The following is a 23,134-nucleotide window of genomic DNA, read 5'->3' as shown; positions in this document are numbered from 1 at the left end:
CCACCCCTCAAAATTAAGTCATTCTCCAAGAGGTAACAAAGCTTAACATGCTTAGTCATGTATCTACTGAACAAAGCAAGCTGTACTGTACTTACAACTACTGATAAAAAAACAGAAGCAATAAGAAAACTGGATTAACATAAAACTTGCAACATAAATTTAACAACAAATTACTAACATGTGCACAGGATTATTATTCACTATGCAATTATACATTTTTACAAAATAAAACAAAAAGCTTGCCAAGAATGGTAGGCAATCATATTAACATGAAGTATTTTTTTGTGCAAAGACATAATTTGTAGACTAACAACTCCGAATTGCACCAGTGCAGCCAATACCACAAATAAATTATAGAAAAAGGACAAAACATACAACTCCTACAATGGATTTAAAATACAAATAGGAACATACCTCTTAGGAGGAATGCTATGCTCAGAGAAGAGCTACTGAGCAGAAAGTTGGAATACAATGGAAAAGATGATAAAGGAGAGATGCATAGCTATTTGCTATTTTGATGGTTTGTAAGTGAATCCTCCTCTCCAACAATTACATCTATTTTCAATTTAAGAATTGCATCTTATATGAGGGGTAACATATTGATTTAATCCAGCAATAGTATCCATCCATCTATATACAAATAGGCATTTAGTACAGCTATCTAATCCATTTGGGAAACTTGGATTCACTAGCATAAACAGAAAGTAAAGCAATTGAATTCCAAGTAATAATATACTCATTAATCTGATGCACATATCCTGTTCCTGTACTTTAATGTGTGTAGAATCTATGAACAGTGGAGAATAGGATTTAAAAAAATAGGATTGCAGCAGCATGATTTGGATTGAAGGGACAGGATCTCGCAGATATGGCCTACATGCCTAGATCTCATTCATGCATATCCAATGCATAGATGGGTAGTGGGCTTTATGAGCAGTTCCCCCACTGCACACACACTACACACATTAAGGCATATGTGAATATGATAGGAACATTCAAACAATAACTCCTCAGGACCAAACACTTTTAAAAGTCATAGTATTCTTTCTACACATAGAAAAGATAGCTTTGAACACTTTTTAAAATAAGCAACACTTCACCATGAACACTGTTTTGGGTCTACATATTAATTGTTGTTAGCTGCCCAGAGAAGTAAGTTTGGGCAGGGTATAAATTTGATAAATAAATACATATTCAAACTACTCTTAATATTTGAAGAGTTTTGCTTATAGTGGTTTGAGAACAGAATACAGGAAAATGTTATGCCAAATGGAGTTCAAGCTCTACATACATAGTGATCAGTGCTAGGGTGCTTGATCCTTTTTAAATCAGTACCAGTCTAGTTAGCTTTAAAAACTTAAATCATAATAAACAGTCAAAATATGCAATATTCAGTTATTCTAAAAACGGACAGATTAGCTAGTTATTTTAAAATACACATATCAAGCACCAGTTTAAGAAGAGTTCATACACAATAAATTTCCTACAGAGTAGCAGTATTATAGGATAAAGCATAAATCAGTGGCCAACATCCAAACTAACATTGCATGTGCTGAAAAATGTCCAGCATGCATGAAGAGATGATGACTTTTGCAAAGCTCCCCTTCCCAATGCAGAAAATATGTCCCTGAGGGTTGCAGATATTTTCAGGAAGTGCAGTGGGCTGCAGAGGGAAGGAGCTTTGCAACATTAGTTTGCATGTCAGCCACTGTGCAGATCATCACATGTGATGGTCTATAATATTCATGCTTGAAGCAATTGGATTTGTGGTGATTCTGATGAAATTACATTATTCTATTGTTATACATTCATGGTGCTGTCAGTGTTTGTTCTAGATATGTATATGGCCCACACAAACATGGTCATGATCTGCTGATGATTTGCATACAACTCCTGTGATTTCTAGCAGATCAGTACAAGAAAATAGGTACATTTAAAAATATTCACCATTTTCTTGTACTTTTATAATGACAATATACAAAAGACATAACAAAAAGGATACAGAATTTCATGAACAGGTTCAAAATAACCAAGTAGCCAAAAATACATTGTCAATGCACATTTAAAATGTAACCAAGTTTAAGCACATTAAAACCACATGGAAGCCCACTTTGGGATTATCCAGAGTACTATTCAATAACCAACACAAGAAAGCTAGAAAGGCACATCTGATTTCACAAACACACACCAATTGAACCAATTTCTATGGGATGTGGATGGCTAACTGTGGATGGCAGTGTGATTAATCAAAATTCCACTGTAGATGAAATATACAGTGAAATATAAAAACATTCAGTAATTAATGTGTTTAGCATGTTATAGCATGCTATCATTCACTAAGTAACTGAAAGGAAGGCTATGCTACATGGCTGCTGGAAGCCCAATATAATACATTATATCTAACTTGAGCATTTAGTTGTAAATGGGCATAACTACTATCTTAGGAACACTAAGATTGTTTGGCTCTTAACCATTTTAGTTAGCCTAAAAATCTAGTTTAAGAAAGGCATACATGTGGGATTAAAAAAAAAATCAAAACCATAACTGTTAATTAACTGGGTATGGAAATTTGTTCTTGAATAATCTTAAGTGTACTCTTTAGAGAACATATAGGAAGCTTAGATGCACAACATATGCATTTAAATGAAGGTTGCATCTTTTATACAAGTGCAAAATAAGCCTGGGAAACTAAACTGTGAATGAGAAAAATACTTAAGGTTACTATTCTATAATCACCACAGATTAGGACATTGTTCCCTTAGCTGCCTCCTCTATGAAGATGCAAGAATTTAACACATTATATACAATCATGGGATTTAAATCTTTGCCCTATATAAATGTCTGAGCAATACAAGCTTACTTTATAGATAACCAAAGATAATTTTAAAGAACAGATTGTTTCTTAGTGTGATGAACACAGCACTCTATTTATACTGAATCTCCTTTCAATGGACATTTAGTATCTTTCTGACAAAGGCAAGAACCATTTATTTTCTCACAAGACAAAATTAATTTATACCAATAAGTACACATTCACTTTGAAAATATAGCTATTATACAATCCAAAAGTGATGTTGTTTTATTTTAAAACATTCTGTTGTCTTTCAAACCCCCATACTCTGATCTCCATTCAAAAGAATTCCTCCTAAGCATTGTGAAGTTAAAAACTAAGACCTCACATTTTATGCTTAAAAACTAATATGTACACAGTGATATGTAACAGCTAATTTAATTTATTGTGTCTGGTATCAAGTCAAACTCATTTACCTGAACATACATTCTATTGGTTTCAAATAAGCTAGGAATTCTGATGAGCTAGGAATTCTGGGAAATCTCCAATTCAGGTGACCACTGTTACTATATGGGCAAGTCACTATGGACTGTAGCCAAAGAAAATATATTCTGTCTAATGCTAATATAAAAAGTTTACTATAAAAAATTTACAATCAAAAGGTCTATATAGACAGTAACTTCATGATGATCATGAAACACCAAGAACACAAACAATATTAAATCAGTGCAAGCAGCATTATTTCTATCTGAACTGAATGTGTACATACGAGATGCTTACTCCACAATTTTATTAGGTCAAAGTGCTTTGATTTGAGGACAATTAAATAAATAAATAATCACTTTAACTGGGTTGTGGACCCAACTGGAAGAAAAAACTCATTAGAAATTAATATCCCCCCAACCCCCTTAAATATCACTTAGGCCAGGATCCATAAGTTGTACAGGTCCAATGGGATTCTTATCTTTTAAAATATATTATTTTGAACAGTAGACCCCCAGTGTCATGACATAGAAACTCCTTTAAAGACATCCTGCAATTATAAGTGGGATTGCCATGTTGCACAGGAAAATGCTGTTCAAAACATTGAAATCCAAATCCCTTTGCACATGCAGAAACAGATGTACATGTCTTTGGATCTTGACCCTGGACTCTAAAATCACAAGCATTATATACAAAGCATGCAATTGTAACACATGCATTAGGAAATGAAAATCCAGGGTTAATTCAAAAGTTGTCAACCTCTGGCAAAATCAATTCATATGAGCAGGAAATGCCTCCTTACTATCAGGGCTTACTATCCTTGAGAATAAGCAGGGATTTTCAGCTATCTCCGGAAACAGGGTTTACTATCTCTAATGGGAGGAGAGCTGGTCTTAGCAAAGTGTCCCCTTTGCTAAGTAGGGCCCACCCTGGTTTTAATTTGAATGGGAGACCACATGTGTGAGCACTGCAAGGTGTTCCCCTCAGGGGATGGGGCCGCTCTAGGAAGAGCACCTACATGCTTGCATGCAGAAGGTTCCAAGTTCCCTCCCTGGCATCTCCAAGTGAGGAATGAGAGAGACCTTCTCTGTAACCTTGGAGAAGCTGATGCCAGTCTATGCAGACAATACTGAGCTAGATGGATCATTGGCCTGACTTCATATATGGCAGCTTCCTATGTTCCTAAACACTGGCAGAATTTGCTGCACACTGTGGGCTTCTGACAAAATGAATTCTGGCCCATTTGACATTTCTGCCACAGCAAGTGTCTTAGTCTATACAGTGCCACAAGCCACTAGTGTTTTTGCTGCTACACATTAACTTGGCTATGTCTCTGGAACTGTGGGATGTGCATCCCAGAGGAGCTTTTGCTCCTGAATTCTGAATCTTTGGAGCACATGTCTGTCCATCCATAAGGCAATCACAGCTGGGACTTACCTTACTACTGAACTGGGAGAGACAGCGAGACACGTGCTGTAATCTGGCCCAATCTGCAGATCACTAGAGGGTACCCATCTGCCACTGTTACTAATTAGAGTTTATTTACCTGGTTTATCTTTGATTAACAAACAAGGGAGCGAGGGAATCCCAACTCTTCTGGACCTCTGCTGAGCTTTAAAATGATTTCTGCAATTTTGAATTAGTCTCACCCCATGGGAAAAAACCTGAGGCTGAAGGTTTTGTGAGTAACTGTTCGGTTTTAGGCTTATTCATACAGTCTAAAGTTTTCAATTGAACTTTATAGTACGACTGAAGAGAATATGTAAGTGTAAAAGCTAATATTTTATCATGTGATAATGAAACCATAGGAAACCCATCTTCAATGTTGTTTGTTCATCTATCTTTTCATTACTGGCAGAAATATTTTGTGGCAAATGTTAATTTCTTGCAGTAGTTCATCTGCTCATAACAATAACTGAAATAGTAAAATTCTGAAAACATATTATGCATAACCATTCCCCAATCTCAAACTCATGAATTTAAGCACATAAATAGAAAAAAGCAGGATTAACTAGCTTGAGAAACTGTAGTACTACTGTGCATAAAATTCTGACCTACATTAAGAAAACTCAAGGAACTGTAAATGTTCAGTGTTTTTGGTAGAGGAACTGCTTCCGTCAGAGTGTCCAATGTTTGAAAGAGGTTCGAAACAGAATGACACACAAGGAAGTGAAATAAAGAATGGGGCTTATTGAAAAGTCAGCTACCAAGGTACCTACAGGGTGACTGCTTCAAAGTCACCAGAAAGACAAAATCTTTGCAGGTACCATGAAAAACAAGCAAAGACCCTGGGAAAGAAAGTAACCATGATATCCTGATCAGGATATCAACACACAGATGACATTAAATAAAATAATTTCTAAAGAAATCACTTTATTTAAAGTGAAAGTTATTTTTATAAGATAAGCACAGTAAGGCTTTATAGCACGTTATAAAGAGTTTGTATGTACTATCAAACCTGAGAAAAACTAAGTGTATAGAAAGAGAGTAATGCTTCCATGTTTGTCAACAAAAGACAACTGACACTTGTAGTAGTAAAGATTATCTCAAATATAGTCTCATTTAGCATCCAAAGTGCTTTGCAGTTCTTTCAGTAATCTGTGGGAATGACCATAAATCCCACGTTAATGATGACATCTTGAATTCCAAAGATTTCCAAAGCTATCTGGTGGCCAACAAGCTGGGTTATGAATCAAGCCTTGTTCCATTAATTGTATTATACTGTGAGGACATACTGGACAGCAACAGTTATACCTACCTGGAAAAGTCTTAAATAAAGGTCTGACTACTCTGATTGAAACAATGTGGCAATGAACAAATATAACTATTTTAATACAGAAAATTGTGAAGTGAAGTGCTTGCAATAATTCCATACAGAAAATCAGTAGTATATTTCACCTTCGGCCCCCCTAGAGGGGATTAAGTAAACAGGCTTAAAAAAATAAAGAAGTGGGGGAAATGCCCACAGGAAATAGAAAGGCAACATATATTCTGATAAGCATAGACATGAGTGGATAATGATGCTCTCCAAAAAGAAGGAAAGCAAACAAAAATCTAAATAGGAATTGTATAAGGGCCTCAAATTATCTTTATAATCAGATGGAATTGACAAAAAGGTGTCTTGACACTGGACAGTTAGAAAGGTTCAAGGAGAGTGAAATCACCAAGGACATTTTGAATCATAAAACATTAGAACCAAACCAGACATAACAAGACCTTTGTTTTAAGAAACAACCAAAAAGGCAGAGCAAAGGAGCAGCTGGAATATGGTAAACAAGGCATAAAACGTACCTGTACTATAGCAAGTAAAGAGGGCAGTCTTGGGACAGCTGAAAAGAATTACTAAGTTATGACTGAACTGATAACAGAACTGTAATGATAAACTGAATTGCAGCCTCATTAACCTACAGGTAGAAGTGAACAGGACTACCTGTATATTAGGTTAAATCCAAAGGTGCACTTCCACAAGCAGATATCTTCTGCTCACAAACAGGCTGTTTTATACCTCAGAATGTTTTGCAAGAAGTAAAACTAAATTTAAAGTCAGATTGGAGTGCTATGTAAGAGAAGTAGAATGTGCATCAGATAGATTATTCATTTTTGTGCAAGCATAAGAACTACTATAGACCCCATCGACTCTAGCACTTGGACAATCTCTTCCACTTGCATGTCTGTGAAACAGTGCTAGTGGCTATTTCCCCCCCTAGTTCAATGATCCCCTAGGATCTAGTTCAATGACTGCAGACAAGCTTATGTGCAAGAGTAATAAATTCTGGGAGCACAATGATGAAAAACTGAATGTTGCACTTCACCAAGCAAAGAACCAGGTGGAAAATTTGCAAAAAGGAAACTATAGATGTATTTCCTATTCTAGATTCTTATCAAGAGGTCTATACAAAGTTTCATCTTCTGAAATTCATCAATATTAATCATCTGAAATTGTTAGGATAATGAAGAAGAAATTCAGCATTATTAAAAGTATTGTTTGTTTAAGCAAGGAGCACTCTATAAAATAGATTTTGAAAGAATGCCTAACAGGAACCACAGTCCACCAAAATAACTGATATCTTGTTAATTAGCATAATTCCTTTTTTCCTGGGAAGGACACCAGTGCCCATGATACTTTGCTGCTGCGGCCAAGAGTTGTACATCTGGGATCACTTAGGCTGCTACTGCAATCAGTGCCCACTCTGCCCAATGAACAAGAGTCACAAGAGCATTCACTGAGCTCACACAAGAACATCAGAATTACAGATCACACTGTGTTCAGACAATTCAAAAAAGGAGGAAAAATCAAATAACTTATAAACTTGAGTTCGTGGAATTTAAGCACTGAACATACACACATTTTGTGAATTTTTACTACCAATGATTTTTTATTTTATTTTAAGACAAGGCCAAATGCTTGCACCTAACCAATTGCACTCCAGCAGGACTCAAATATACAACATGGTGTAGTGGTTAGAGTGTTCGACTAGGACCAGGGAGACCCAGGTTTGAATCTCTGTTCAGCCATGAAATTCACTGGGTGATCTGGGCCAGTCACTTCTCTCTTAGCCTGACCTACCTCACAGGGTCATTGTGACAATAAACATAACCACGAACACCGCTCTGGACTCCTTGGAGGAAGAGCAGGATATAAATGGAAAAATAAATAAATTAGCTTCAATAAGACTGATAATTAAACTCCTAAGTACGTGGTGATGTTCTAATATTTACAAAAATTGATGTGAGACCCTTTTGTTCAGAATTCTTTGTAATGTCACAACTTCTTGTGCAGGTGACCCTTGTTGTTTGCAGGGGTTTCGTTCCCGCCAATTTCCACAGATAATGAAATCACAAATAAAGAGATCTTAATCCTATGGGGATTGGGGGGGTTAGGTTTCTTGAGCATTAAAAAATGCTAAAGAAGCAGGTAGGGAACAGGAATAAAGATAGAAAAGCATAGTACCTTGTTCTCCAGGAATGCCCCCCAAATCCTCTTATTTTTCACTGAAAATCTGTGTTTTTTTAAAACATAGAAGAGCCACAAAATGGCTCTGTGCTTCAAAATGGCAGCTGGAAATAACATTGGAAGTCATGCCTGGCCACTCGGGAACTGCGGATAGGCGAAAATTGCTTATATTTCATGCCATGGATAAAGAAACTGGGTCTCATCAGTTTCTTTATCTGTGGATACATTAAACCACGATCCGCAAATAATGAGGGTCTCCTGTATTATATTGTTGGGAACAGTTGACCTCAACATCTGGTGCTATCAAGAACTTCCTGGTAACAGCTTTGTTATACTATCACTTTGCAAGGATGTGTGTATGTAAATGTTAGGTCAAAGTCACAACTGTCTGGCTGCATGGCACTCCAAACTCATGTACTTTTCCTCTTACCAAGTCTTCATGGGTGGGGTTGTAATGGCAGACCCAAGCTGATCCTACAAGTCTTCATTCCCTACAGTGGCACAAGCCACTGTTACATGTAAAGTAGTTGAGATCGCCACTAAAACAGTAAGATTACAAAGCACATACCAGAAGACATTCATGCAGTTAAAGTGGGAGGGGTGGGGTGATGGAGAAATCACATTATTTGTGCATACTTACCTGAATTTGTCTCCCTATAAGTAATAAATTAAGTATAGCATACAGCTATACAAACTTGAGAATAAACATTCTACAAAATCTTTCCAAGTTAATATTAGTGGGGGGGGGGACCCTTATCCAACAAAGTGTGAAACTGATATGCCCACCTCCTTTAACGATGGCGATACTCTCGTTCTCTATCTCGTTCTCTGTCACGATCTCTGTCACGGTCACGATGTCTCTCACGTTCACGGCTTCTTTCCCGGTAATAATCATCATGGCGATCTCTGCTACGAGATTTATGACGCCGACTTTTTTCTCTTGACCTGCTGTGGTCTCTCTCTCTTGATCGCTCACGTCTTCTAAAAAAAATTACTTCATTAATTCTCTCAAATTACACCATGTTGCAGCTAACCCAAAGCCCTGGATATATTGGCCTTGAGTACAGAAAACTCTGCCTCAGTACAAGGAACAGAATAAAATGAACTTGAGATCTCTAATAGGCCTACAGTCCTAAGCTAAGAAGTAAGAAGTGCACTAACAAATTATTTTAGCTGCAAAGTATCCAATAGTTTAGTTTTACTGTTCAGAGAGTATTACATGTCCTTCAGACTGATCCTTTCAGAGCTCAGCTGATGTTAAAAAACCCCTCCACATATTTTTCACTAACTTAGAAAGGGGGACTCAAATGATAATAGCTTTTAGCAAAGATCTATTATAACAGGTTAAAAACAGGTTGCTCACCTGTAACTGATGATCTGGTAATGATCTGTTGACATCCATTAGAATGGGTGTTTAGAATGGGTTCTGTGACTGTGCTGAAGCCTGTCAGTGTGGAGTACCACAGCTCTTCTCAGTGCTTGCACCCCGTCCCGCGTGACTATGTGGCTATTCAAGGCGGGAGGAAGCACCAGCACTTCAGTTCCTTGGAGACATCGAACATCTTTGGAGCAATTGGGGAGTTCTACGTAGAAAACTTGAGCAATACTGCAGAGGGGAAGTACGGGAGGGTCTGATGGATGTCAACAGATCACTACCAGATCATCAGTTACAGGTGAGCAACTTGTTTATCTAGGGCGTGATCCGTTGAATACATTAGAATGGGTGTTTAGTGAATTCCTTTAGGAGGAGGAAGCAGTAGAGTCACTGTAACACCCTTTTGAGAACGCCTCCGCTGCAGAACACAAGTCAATGGCATAGTGTTTTATGAAGGGCTGTTCTGTGGTCCAGGTTGCAGTCCTACAAATATCACAAAATGATATGTCAGATAAATGAACCGCTGAGGCAGCGTAAGCTCTGCTTGAATGTGCCTTGACAGACAGGCGGCTGTACTTTTTGTAATTTGCAAGCCATTAGGATTGACTCTGCTAGCCAGTGAGATAGCCTTTGTCTTTACAAGGCCTGACCCATAGATCTTCCTTTGTAGGATATGAACTTTTTTTTTTTTGGTCTTTCTAGTCGTCTTTGTTCTTGACAGGTAGAATAGAAGAGCCCTTCTGACATCCAGGGAATACAGGGCCTTTTCAAGAGCCATGCTTGGAGTGCTGAAGAAGGTAGGAAGCAGGATCTCTTGATTTATGTGAAATTCTGTCACAAGCTTAGGTAGGAAACTAATGTCCAGACGTAGCAGCATCTTTTCTGAGTAGAAGCGTGCATAAAGTACATCCATCCTCAGGGCTGTAAGTTCACTCACCCTCCAGCAATTGTAATAGCCACCAAGAAGGCAGTCTTCAGAGAAACCAGCTTTAGGCTAGCTGTTGCCATGGGCTCAAAAGGCATATCTGTTGGTGCTGAAAGGACCAAGGATATACTCCACTGTTCCAGTGGCTGTCTTACTAGAGGATACAGATTAATGAGACCTTTTAAAAAGCTCTTGCAGCTGGGGTGGGAAAATACCGTCTTTCCACCCCATCCTGGGTGCCTCACCGATATTGCTGCTAAGTGAACCTTTATGGAGACATTGAGAAGCAAGGAGGTCTTTAACGTGGTAAGGTATAGGAGGTCCTGGCTGACAGTAGCATTCACTGGGCGGAAACCATTTGTGGCAGCATAGCAAGTGAACCTTTCCCACTTACTGACATAATTTCTCCTAGTGGAAGGCTTCCTTTGGTTAAGTAAGATTTTATTAAGAAGCCTATCTTCCATGCTGTTAGCTGTAGAGTGGGCACCTCTGGTTGCAGTACTTGTCTGTTTTCTTGCGACACAAGATCTTGGCGCTAAGGAAGCCTCCTGTATGTGTGCTTTGATAGTTTGAGTAGATGTGGAAACTATAGTTGTCAAGGTCACCATGGAATGATCAGGATGCATTTGACTTGGTAGGTCAAAATACGAGCCACCACTCTCCCTACCAGAGGTAGAGGGGAATACATGTACAGCAGGTGTTGTGATCAGTCCATCTGGAATGTGTCCACTATTGATTATGGATTGTGACCTGCCCTTGAGCAGTATCTTGTGCATTTGGCATTGAGTGCTGTCGCCAACAAGTCTATTTCGGGGAACCCCCAAGCTCTGAATACCGGTAGCAAGTATTTGTTGTTCAATTCCCACTTGAGTGTCGCTCTTCCCTGGTAAATGAGCAACTCAGATCATCCATCAGGACATTTTCTGTCCCCTTTATGTGAATGGTCCAAGGAGTAATGCTGTTTCTGACGCACCAGTGCCAAATCTGCACGCTCAAAGCACAGAGTGACCTGGAAACCACCCCCCCTTGTCTGTTTAGGTAGACAATTGCTGTTGTGTTGTCCAATTGCAACTGCACAGTCTTTCCTCTGAGCATTGGTAGAAAGGCCTTCATGGCCTGGAAAACTGCAAAGAGCTCTAGGAAATTTATGTGGAATTGTCTCTGTCGATAAACTCCACTGCCCCAGGTCATGTTGCCATTGCAATGGCCGCCCCAGCCCAACAGTGAGGTGTCCGTTGTCACCCATACTGATGGGGTCTGCAGTTGAAAGGGGATTCCTCCAAGTAGATTTTATGCTCAAGTCCACCAACTCAATGACTGGAGGCTAACTTCTTCTGGGGGTCGTCTATGTTCAGACAGAAGGTGGATATGAACCATAATTGCAATTTTATCATCTTTAGGCATGCATGCTGGACAGGTGTCTTGCAGGAGGCCATAAGGCCTAATAGGCGTTGAATCTGCCTTGCACGTTGTATTGGATTGGTTTGGAACTGATGCACAAGTTCCACAATCGCTTGGTATCTTTCTTGTGTCAGGTATGCTCTTCCTTTCTGGGTGTCCAGAACAGCCCCTATGTACGAGATGGACATCACAAGGTTTATATGGGATTTCTTCCAGTTGACCTCTACCCCAAGGAGAAGGCGCAACAAGTACTGTATCTGAGAAAGTAACCCTTCTCTGTCCTTTGATGTCAAGAGCCAGTCATCTAGGAATGGGTAAATCGCCAGCCTCTTGATCCAAAGGTGTGCCACTACCACTGCCATGCACTTTGTGAAAACACAAGGGGCAGAACAGAGGCCAAACGGTAGTACCTGATATTGGTAAATTGAAGTCCCCACCATGAATCTTAGATACCTTCGGTATGAAGGTCTGATCCCTAAGTGAAAGTAAGCATCTCGCAGGTCTAATGTTGCAAGCCACCGCTCCTGATGTAGAAGTGGCAGGATTTCTTGCAACATCATCATCCGATGGATGTACTTGTTCAAATGCCTTAGGTCCATTATCAGTCAAATTCCTCCATCCCTTTTGCGGATTTGAAAGTAGCAGGAGTAGGACCCTTCCCGCCTCTGTGCCCACCGCACCGGGACAATCACTTTTTTGCACAGTAGTTCCTGTACCTCCTTGTAGCAGGGCAGGAGTTGCTTTTGTGAAACGCAGCCCTTTGCAAGTTGGCTGGGCCTTGAACTCTATGGCATAAGAGACTATCTTCAACACCCACTGGTCCAATATTATGTGATGGCTTGCCAATCTGATGCTGTTGATGGCTGAAGGTATTGTTTGTGCCTGATAGGTGTTGCAGGTAGTCATATTCTGCCCTCTGGTGTTGGGGAAGGCTGATGTAAATAATTTGTCCATTGTTGTCTGCAAGTGTGATGGGCTGATGTTGGTCTCAAAGGTGCTGCTTTTGAGCCTCCACTTACTTATTACATTGGCCCTGGTTGTTTTTGTTCTTTTGTGGGTAACGCCTCTTAGAATAAGGTGGGTAGGTCTTTCTAAAATCTCTGCAATCCTGCTGTCTAAAGCTGGGGCATGGACGAATGTAAGTTTTTGTTGTGTATGTAGTAGATGAAGAAGCAGAAGTAAAAGTTTTAGCAGTGAACTTCAATTTCTTAAGCTTCTCCGTTGTTGCATCTGTCTGTTCTGAAAACAGACCTTTGCCATGAAATGGTAACCCTTCAATTTTATTTTTCATGTCTGTTTGTAAAGCAGCTGAACGTAGCCAAGCATGGCATCTCAAAGTAATAGAAGCACTCATTGCTCTGGACTCATGCTAGGTGTTTTGCAGCGCTTAATTGCTGACATGTTGATTTTTGAAGTGTTTTCTTAGAGCAGGCTGAATAATTCGCTATCTTTACAGATAGGCATGTAGTTGAATATATTTTTCTACCTAATACATTTCTTCCCTCTTTATCTGCAGATGTCATGTGACATATTCCTGACCTTGATGACATAGAACAGTGACTCACGAGGGAATTCAGCAAAGGAAGTTTTAATAGGTAAGTATTCATCTGGTTCGTGATCCGTTGAATCCATTAGAATGGGTTCTGCGCATGCGCGGAAGCCTCTCGGTGTCGAGTTCTACAGCTCCTCTTCGGCGCCTGCGCCCCACGTGACTCTTTTGGAGTGGAATTGTGTGGAAAAACAGGATGCTCACCTGTAACTGATAATCTGGTAGTGATCTGTTGATATCCATTAGAATGAGTTCTGCGCCTGCGAGGAAGCCTCTTGGTATCGAGTCTACAGCTCCTCTTCGGCGCCTGCACCCTGCCCCACGTGACTATTTAAGGCGGGAGGAAGCGCAGGCACCTCAGTTCCTTGGAGACCGCCGAAGCAGTCGAGTAAGCAGGTAAGTTCTACTGCAGGAAGGCAAGTACTACTGCGGAGGGGAGGATCAGGAGGGTCTAATGGATATCGACGGATCACTACCAGATCATCAGTTACAGGTGAGCAACTTTTTTATCTGGATCGTGATCCATTTAACCCATTAGAATGAGTGTTTAGTTAGCTCCTAAAGGAGGAGGGAGCAGTAAAGTTATTGAACACCCTTTTGAGAACAGCTCTCCCAAAATTTGCCTCCACTGCAGACCGTAGGTCTATAGCATAGTGTTTAATGAAAGGTTGCTCAGAAGACCAAGTAGCAGCTTTACAAATGTCTTGGAAGGATATGCCAGACAGGTGAGCAGCTGACGCGCCATAGGCTCTTGTGGAATGTGCTTTAATGGTCCTTGGCGGTTGAACCTTTTGCAGAGTAGGCCAGCAGATGGTCTCCACTATCCAGTGTGAAAGCCTCTGTCTAGACAATGCTTGCCCTTTCTTCACTCCCTTATAGGAGATGAACAGTCACTTTGACAGCTGGAAAGGCTTAGTCCTCGAAAGGTAGTAGAGAAGTGCTCTACACACATCCAAGGAACGCAGAGCCTTCTCCAATGGTGTGGTTGGCGAATTGAAGAAAGTGGGCAGCACCAAGTCCTGATTTATATGGAAGTCAGACACAGTTTTAGGCAAAAAGGTGATATCTGGTCGAAGGAGAACCTTGTCCGGGTAGAAACGGGCATAAGGGACATCCATCCGGAGCGCGGTAAGTTCATTCACCCTGCGAGCAGTGGTGATAGCCACCTAGAAGGCAGTCTTCAAGGATGTCAGTTTTAATGCCGCCGAATGCATGGGTTCAAATGGAGGCTCAGTCAGGGCTGAGAGAACCAGCAAGATGCTCCACTGTTCGAGTGGTTTACGGATTGAGGGGGGGGGGGATAGGTTAGAGAGGCCTTTCAGGAAACTTTTGCAAGATGGGTGGGAGAACACCGTCTTGCCATCCCATCCCGGATGCTTAGATGACAACGCTGTCAGATGAACTTTGATTGATACATTGGACAGATTCTTTGTCTTCAGGGAGTTATACAGTAAGACCTGCCGGATGGAGGCCTCCTTAGGGCGGAAAGCATGTTGGGAAGCGTAGATAGCAAATCTTTTCCACTTGCTGGCATAGTTTTGCCGTGTAGATGGTTTACGCTGGTTCAGCAGGATCCTCTTTAATCCACCATGCTGTTAGTTGCAGAGCCAGAACTTCTGGGTGTAGAAGAGGACCGTCTTCCTGAACCAGGAGATCTGGATGGTTTGGAAGTCTCTGAAAAGTGTTCGAAGCTAGTCTGAGTAGATGCGGAAACCATGCTTGGCGGGGCCACCAAGGTGTGATCAGGATGCCATTCACATGTCCCAACAGACGCACTACAACCCTGCTCACAAGAGGTAGAGGGAGGAACATGTAAGTCCAGCGCCCCAACCAATCCAGCTGGAAGGCATCCCCTAGGGACAGAGGTTCGTGACTCGCTCTGGAGCAAAACAGCTTGCATTTCTTGTTTCGCTCTGTAGCAAATAAGTTTATCTCCAGGAAACCCCAGAGCCAGAATATGTTGTGTAATTAAGCATCGTTCAGCTCCCACTCGAGCCTGAACTCCGTCGAGAAGGAACGGGTGAGGTTGTCCACCAGTATGTTGTTCGTGCCTTTGATGTGGATAGCTATTGGCGTTATGCTGTTTCTGATACACCAATGCCAAATCTGAAGGCTCAGGGCACACAGACCTGGAGACTGTTCCCCCTTGTCAGTTTAGATAGACTATGGCCGTAGTGTTGTCCAGCTGCAACTGTACGACCTGGCCCCATAGCATCGGAAGGAAGGCTTTTATTGATTGAAACACCGCCAACAGCTCTAAAACGTTTATATGTAGATGGCTCTGTGAGCGCGTCCAGAGGCCTTGAGTCTTGGTGGCATTGCAATGACCACCCCAGCCCCTCAGTGAAGTATCTGTCATCACCCAAACCGATGGAGCCTGTGCTTGGAACGGCACACCTCTGAGTAGGTTGGCTTTCTGAGTCCACCAGGACAGCGTGCACAGGACTGGTGTGGGCACCTGCAAGAGTTTCATTGGGTTGTCTCTCAGCAGATTGAAGGAGGAGAGAAACCACATCTGCAACTTCCTCATCTTCAGACAGATGCATCGAACGGTGGACTTGCAAGAGGTCATCAGGCCCTAGAGGCGCTGCACCTGACGAGCTGGTTGCAATGGGTTGCTCTGAAAAATGACGTACCAGCGATATGATAGTCTGGAAACGATCCTCTGGAAGGAACGCCTTTCCCAGGGTAGCATTTAGCACAGCCCCAATGTATGAGCTGACGGGTACCAGTGTGAGGTTGGATTTTTTCCAGTTGACCTGTATTCCCAGGTCCAGGAGAAGCCTCAACATATATTGTATTTGTGAATGTAACTCGCCTTCGTCCCTTGACGACAGGAGCCAATCGTCTTTAGCCCTTTTGTCCGCAAGTGGGCCACTACCACCGCCATGCACTTTGTAAAGACACGTGGGGCAGTGCAAAGTCCAAATGGTAGCACTTGGTACTGGTAAACCGCACTTCCTACAGTGAACCGAAGATACTTCCTGAAGGATGGATGGATCCCTATGTGAAAATAGACATCTTGAAGATCTAACGTCGCCAGCCACCGTTCCTGATGCAGAAGCGGTAGGATATCCTGCAACGTTGTCATGCGATACCTCTTCACTTGGACGTATTTGTTCAGATGTCTTAAGTCCATAATCAGCTGAATCCCTCCATCTTTCTTTGGGATCTGAAAATAACGAGAGTAAAACCCCTCCCGTCTTCGTGCCCATCGCACTGGCACAATCGCTTTCTTTTGCAAGAGTTCTTGCACCTCCTGGCACAAGGCTCGAATCGCCTTTGTAAAGCGGATGCCCTGCAATCGCGGAGAGCTTTGAACTCTATTGCATAACCGCACTGGATAATTTTTAGTACCCAGCAATCTGATGTTATGTGGCGCCATGCTTTCGCATGACTTGTCAACCTGATGGAACTGATAGCTAGTGGATGCGGCTGTTTGTTGTTGTTCACCGCCCCCAAAATATCCCTGATGTTTAGGGGGGGTAAGCAAACGTGTCATTCAGTGATGCGATGGGCTGTCCTGAATCTCAAAGCTGCTGCTTGTTCTCCTCCACAGGCTTTCGTTGGCCTGCCTGAAATTTTCCCTTTTGCTGATTGTGACGTTTATTATATGGCTGGTAAGACTTGCAGTAGTCCCGTCTGTCCTGTTAGGCTGGACGCGGGCGATAGAAGGATCTTTGTTTCCCCCCATAAGATGTTGAAGCGGAAGTTGAAGCCGTAAATGTCTTGGCGGTAAACTTCGATTTTTTCATTTTCTCCATGGTTGCATCTGTCTCATCCGAGAACAGGCCCTTCCCATCAAAAGGCAGTCCTTCTATTTTGTCTTTCATGTCCTGCTGGAGTGCAGCCGAGCGTAGCCAAGCATGTCGTCTCAGAGTCACTGCCGTGGTGATGGATCTGGACTCCGATTCCGCCAGATGTTTGGCCGTACTTAGCTGTTGGCAGGTGAGGTCTGCCACCTTCTGGAGAGTCTTGCGGAATCTATTCTTAAGCTCCTCTGGCGACAGCGAATCAAAGTCCTTTTCCACTTTCCCATATACAATAACTATATTTCGCCATGCAGGCAGAGTAATTTGCTACTTTAACCGAAAGGCAGGAGGTAGAGTACAACTTCCTCCCCATAACATCCAGTTTTCTCCCCTCCTTATCAGCAGGGGTGGTATGTCTCCTCCCTGACCTCGAACTGGTGGCACAGTCAATGACTAGGGAGTTCGGAACAGGATGTTTGAACAAATACATGTTATCCTGTTCTTGCACCCGATAAAGTCCCTCCAAACGTTTTGACGTGGGAGTAGAAGTGTGTGGCACCTGCCATGCACACTGAGCTGCATTAGAAATGATAGGAAGTAATGGTAAAGCCACTGGTTGGGCTGATTGAGATCGTTGCATAAAGTTATAGACCGGGTCGTCTATGGTCTTTAGTTGAGAAGAGAGGTCTAGACCTAATGCAGCCGCCATCTGCTTGACATGTGAATGGTACGCCTTCAATTCCTCTGTTGGTGAAACATGGGCTGGGGTAGCTACATCTGGGGATGGATCTGCCTCCCCGGTTTCCATGTCTGATTCAAAATTGGAGGAGCCGTGATGGCTGTCCCCAGAGCCCTCATCCGAATGAGATTGAGTGGACGGTGGTGGGCCCGGCAATTCAGGGGTTGGTGGAGCCAGAACTGCCAAGGGCTCAGTCTGCACCGCTGAGTCACTAAAACGTCTTACTGCCGTCTGGGAATATCTGTTGGCAGTAAGAAGTCTAGGAGTCTGAGTGGAAACCGTATATAGTGTCTCCATTGGCCTTGCAGGAGCATCTCCTGATGACAGCGGATGTACACGGAGTGGTGCAGGATCTAGTTCAGCCTGACAAGCCATGGAGTCCCCTGGTTGTCGAATCAGGGAGTTCGCTGGTCTCTAAGCCCTGTCCTCCAGGTAGTCATAAGCCATCCCTGGCGAGGAGGCGCATGGCAGTGCCGTTTCTCTCAAAGGTGTAACAGCATGGCTAAAGCCACAAGTGTGCCAAGGTGTCGGAGTTGTAAGGTGCATGGAGGTCAGTAACCTCAGAATCGGGATAGAGTCAGGCGCTTGGTCATCATCAGAACAAGGAAACCCTCAAAAAGTCGAGGGGGTAGCAGTAGTGGAGTCCAGTATCTTTAAAAGAGGGTCCAGCGGAGCCGCCTCTGCATCAGAAAGATCTTCCTCATCCAAAGAGAAGGTCATGGATGCTCTAAAATGAGGAGTTACGGTAGTGATATTGGTCCATGTATGCAAAACTGACGGTTGTTCCCCATCCCTCAGCGTCGATTGAGACCTGATTGTTGTTCATAGCAGGCACCAAATCACGGGCGGAAGGTATAGCGGGTAAGGATGCCGGTGCGGCCATCAAAACCGTCTCCGTCGATGCCGATGTGGTTGTCGAGGTCGATGGTGCCAGGTCTCTCGATGTCGTCGAGGTTGAGCGACAAGCCCTCAGTTTCAACAGGACTGGTTTTTCTGATATGAAAGGTGCCGCCGAGATCGAAACTACCTCCACTTCATGAGCCGACCTTGGTGACAGCGTTGAGCTCGATAGGTTTTGAGTCTGCTTTGTGGGCTTTTTGGTGGCAGCCATTTTATCACACGGCCTCTTCAAGGACTTGGGGTAGTCTCGGTGGGCATAGAGGTTTTAGACTGGGTCGAACCCGGGGCCTTCACGCCTTGTGGAGATTTTGACGAGGTGAAAGGTGCACCTAAGACATCATCATATAGAGCCGCCCTTAGACGAAGTTCCCTGTTCCTCCTCGTCTGCTTTGAAAAGGACTGACAAATTTTGCAGACTGAAGTTATGTTGGCCTCCCCCAAACATATCAGGCATAAGCTGTGGCCGTTCTGGGAGGGCAGTTTCACTTTACATTTAGTACAGTGTTTGAACGTTTTCTTTCCCTTAGGGGTGTCCATAGTACGCACTCCACAAACAATCCGTGATCTAAGTCCAAGAATCCGTCCAATCTTTTCAACGTACAAAATCGGTAGGCAAGGCAGCAACAAAAAAAGTCCGAGATCAAGAGCAGTAATCAGTCAGTCCAAACCGCAATCAAAAGAGTTGTCAAAATACAGTCCAAAATCAGAATGATACAGCAATAGAACTTTTTAATATAGCAAGGAACCGAAACAAAGGAGCCGCAGAAATCGCGAGTGATCCCCACAGCGGTTGAAAAGGAACTGAGGTGCCTGCGCTTCCTCCCGCCTTAAATAGCCACGTGGTCACGTGGGGCGGGGCGCAGGCGCCGAAGAGGAACTGTAGACTCGATACCAAGAGGCTTCCATGCAGGCGCAGAACCCATTCTAATGGGTTCAACGGATCACGATCCAGATCTTCTCATGCTCACAGAGCAGCCTTTGAAATAACTGGTAAGAGAGGCGAGGCAACCAGCTGTGCAGATAAGGATTTTGCCATGAAGTGATATACAGGGTCATCAATTGTGGACAGCTGTGATTTTAGATCCAGACCCAGTGCTGAAGCCATTTCTTTGAGCTGGACATAGTAAGCCTTAATTTCCTCTGAGGGGGATACATGTGAAGGCATTGCCATATCAGGTAAAAGGTCAGGGTCTGTAGATTCTGTATCAGATTCAAAATCTGATGATCCATGGTGGCTCTCACCCAATGGTACTGGGGAGAAATGCAGATGATGATCCTTAGTGGGAGAGCTGGGGGCCTAGGCATTTGAGATTCCCAGGGGTCTGTCTGGATAACCATAGAGAAAACCTGTTTACCTTAGTTTGCGTTTGTTTAGCAACTAGCATTGGCTTTGGTGGGGATGAAGCCTCTGTAAGCATTTTGTGTGGCTGCAGCCATTGTCAACTCCACTTTGCTAGGTAGCATAGGAGGAGCATCTCCTCCTGCCAACATGCATACTGGGATAGATTGTGAATAAGGCCCGGCCAAAAGATTGCTTCCAACGAATCCTGCAGACTCCAAGATCTGTCCTCTTCATAACTGTAAGCCATTCCAGGAGAGGTTTGGCCAAGGGTTGGCATCTGCCTAGTAGGAGATACGGCAGGGAAGAATCTACATGTGTGCCACGAAGATGAAGTAGTCAATTGTGCAGTGGTTAGAGCTTAGGGCACTTGTTGACGTGTGTGGTGTTGTCATCTCCGAAGGCTGAGAACATGTATCTCCCTCAACTGATTGTGGAAGCCCTCTAAAAGTCAATGGGGTGGTCGTGTTAAGAGTCCAAAAGAGATTGTGCTGTATTTTGATCTAACGCACTTACTTCTTAGGCACCTTGAGAGTCGTCCTCCTCCTCTACTTCAAAAGTAACCCATGCGCGGTATCAAGGTATTACAATAGTTATTATTACAGGAATATTTAACGTTGAGGTAAATTGCTTTTCCTTCGGTGTCAAAGACCACCTTATCAGTGTTGCTGCCTGAGATAAAGAGAGGGCTCTTGATGACTTAGGAACCGGCAGGGTTAATGGCTTCGGTGTCAAAGGTTCTGATGTAGAGTGTGTCGATGTCGACGCTTGGACATGAATCGTGCTAGTTGATGTCAAGGGCCGTATCGATGTCTTGGTTTGTTCAGAACTTATCGATATCAAGGACGGGTTCTTCGATGTCAAAGTCATTTGTGTTTAGGTGTTGCTTGTCTTGATATCAGAGCAGTCGGCATCGATGGCCTAGACACAGACAGAAAGACTACCTCCTGTGACCAAGTTGGGGAAGGAGTTGCTTTCTACATCAAAGTTTTCTTCGTTTTGGCATGCTCTGATGCCTCCATTTTGTCTTCATGCCGTTTCAGAGCTTTTGGAGACTTAAACACTGGCAACAAGGGTTTCGACTGAGTTGAAGCCACAGCGCTCGAGCCATCCTTCTTATGAGATTGATAAATTCCCTCTTTAGATGGGCCAGGGGAAGTTAAATCACCATCATAAAGCACAGCCCTCAAACGAAGCGCCTGGTTGCGTCGCATTTGTTTTGAAAACGACTGGCAAACCTAACAAGCTGAGGTGTTATGGGCTTCCATCAAACATGAGGCATATCATGACCATCTTGTTAGGGTAATTTTACTTTGCATTTTGAACAGCGTTTGAAAGTTTTTCTCTCTGTTTTTTTCTCTAAGGCAGGGCTACTCAATTTTGGCCCTCCTGCAGATGTTGGCCTACAATTCCCATAATCCCTAGCTGTTGGCCACTATGGTTGGGGATTATGGGAACTGTAGTTCAAAAACATCTGGAGTGCCTAAGCAGTGTTCCCTCTAATTATTATTATCAGTGAGCGGAAAGAGTTTTGTTCTGGGTGGCAGGATAAAGGCAGTGTGCACACATAACTTTCTCTGACACACACACACAGCGGCGGGGGGCGGGGCACCTGCCAGGACACGAACCTGTTCCTAGCAAAGGTGAGACTGTAGCAGGTATGTGTGAGGTTTCTCTGTAGCTGTTTTCAGAAGATCTTTTGAGCCAGCAATGGACATTGCCTAACTCATAACAGAAGCACAGTATTTGGCAACTTTTACAGCACCAAAAATACGAAACTATACAAGACGGGTGAGGAATTAACAGCTATCACACAATATATGAAGGAAGAGGGAGGCAAAAGGGAATTGGGGAACGGAGAGAGAAGGAACACACAACTGGAAGGGAAGAGGCTATGGGATCATAGGAGGCAAAAGGGAGATGGGGCGGGGAGAGAGAGAGAGGGAGGGCAGGGGGAACACATGTGGGTATAAGCCCATCAGCACTAGGGTTTTTTCAGCATACTTTATTTACAATGTACTGTGATATTACAAATGGCTGGGAAACTGATCATTTTGTTTAAAATGGACTGCATGCATATGCTCAAGGCCACTGTTCTTACATCATTTTTTAAAAAGGCTTTCTCCGGTTAGGAGTAGCTCTGAAAATGCTCAAAAGCACTCTCTACCCAAGGTTATTTTAAGGCGACAGACTCAAAACACAGGAAGAGTCACAGCAGCCACCTCCAATCTCCACTCCTCAGATCAGCCAAGCCAAGGGCAGAGTCCTTACCCGAGCATGCACCATCCCCATAGCTCTGAAAAATGAGATGGAAGGGCGGAAAGAGGCTTAGCCACTGCTCACTAGCCTCAATGCACTCGCATATATTATTGGAAGAGTCAGAACAGAAACAGTGCCCACCATTGCACTCGGCGTTCTGTCTTCTACGTTGAAACAGAAAAAGTCTAGAGTCAAATTATCTGCAGGCATTAATGACGCCGCTTTTTCTGTTTTTACGAAGAAGACAGAACGTTGGGTGCAACGGCAGGCAGGAAAAACAGGCAAAGGAGGAGGTGGCTGAGAGAAGCAACTGGAGTCAGGCAACTGACTCCAGAGTCTGAGACGATAGGGGAAAGAGGTGGCATGGGGAGAGCAGCAGCCACATAGGAAGCGGCACTTTCTGGGAGGGCTAGGGAAAGTGAGCGCCTCTGAAAGATCCCCACGTTGGGGGGGGCGCTTGGAGAGTGTGCGTGCATGTGCAGCTGCGCGCCTTGAGGGAACAGTGGGCCTAAATTGAGCAGGCCTGCTCTAAGCGTTTCGCAGTATCCATTTTTATTCCGATTTCAAAGCCAAAATATCTATCCAATCTTTCACCACAAATAGTCCATTACACAAAATATGCTATCCAGAAACACAGTCCAAACGTCAGATAAGCCAATAAAACAAC

The 23,134-nt window shown here is 43.1% G+C and overlaps 1 protein-coding gene and 1 long non-coding RNA gene across 9 annotated transcripts in view; one reads left to right on the top strand and one right to left on the bottom strand.

The window, feature by feature from the left end:
* Nucleotides 1-23,134, bottom strand: part of CPSF6 (cleavage and polyadenylation specific factor 6) — a 41,033-nt gene that overhangs the window by 5,218 nt on the left and 12,681 nt on the right. For 2 of the 3 annotated variants that reach the window (XM_053256011.1, XM_053256013.1), the window contains one exon: nucleotides 9,015-9,209. In XM_053256011.1, coding sequence (XP_053111986.1) covers nucleotides 9,020-9,209 — 190 coding nt within the window. In that variant the 3' untranslated portion in view covers nucleotides 9,015-9,019. The remainder of the gene's footprint in view (nucleotides 1-9,014; nucleotides 9,210-23,134) is intronic. The other variant, XM_053256012.1, reaches the window with a different exon arrangement.
* The window catches only part of LOC128327324 (uncharacterized), a 45,804-nt gene that overhangs the window by 14,377 nt on the left and 8,293 nt on the right, over nucleotides 1-23,134 (top strand). For all 6 annotated transcript variants that reach the window (XR_008308585.1, XR_008308587.1, XR_008308588.1 and 3 more), the window contains exons 4-5: nucleotides 10,325-10,400; nucleotides 13,446-13,524. This is a non-coding gene — a long non-coding RNA (uncharacterized LOC128327324). The remainder of the gene's footprint in view (nucleotides 1-10,324; nucleotides 10,401-13,445; nucleotides 13,525-23,134) is intronic.

The sequence above is a fragment of the Hemicordylus capensis genome, chromosome 5, assembly GCF_027244095.1.
Source record: "Hemicordylus capensis ecotype Gifberg chromosome 5, rHemCap1.1.pri, whole genome shotgun sequence".
In the NCBI taxonomy this organism is placed as follows: Eukaryota; Metazoa; Chordata; class Lepidosauria; order Squamata; family Cordylidae; genus Hemicordylus; species Hemicordylus capensis.
This window is presented reverse-complemented; position numbering and strand designations above follow the sequence as displayed.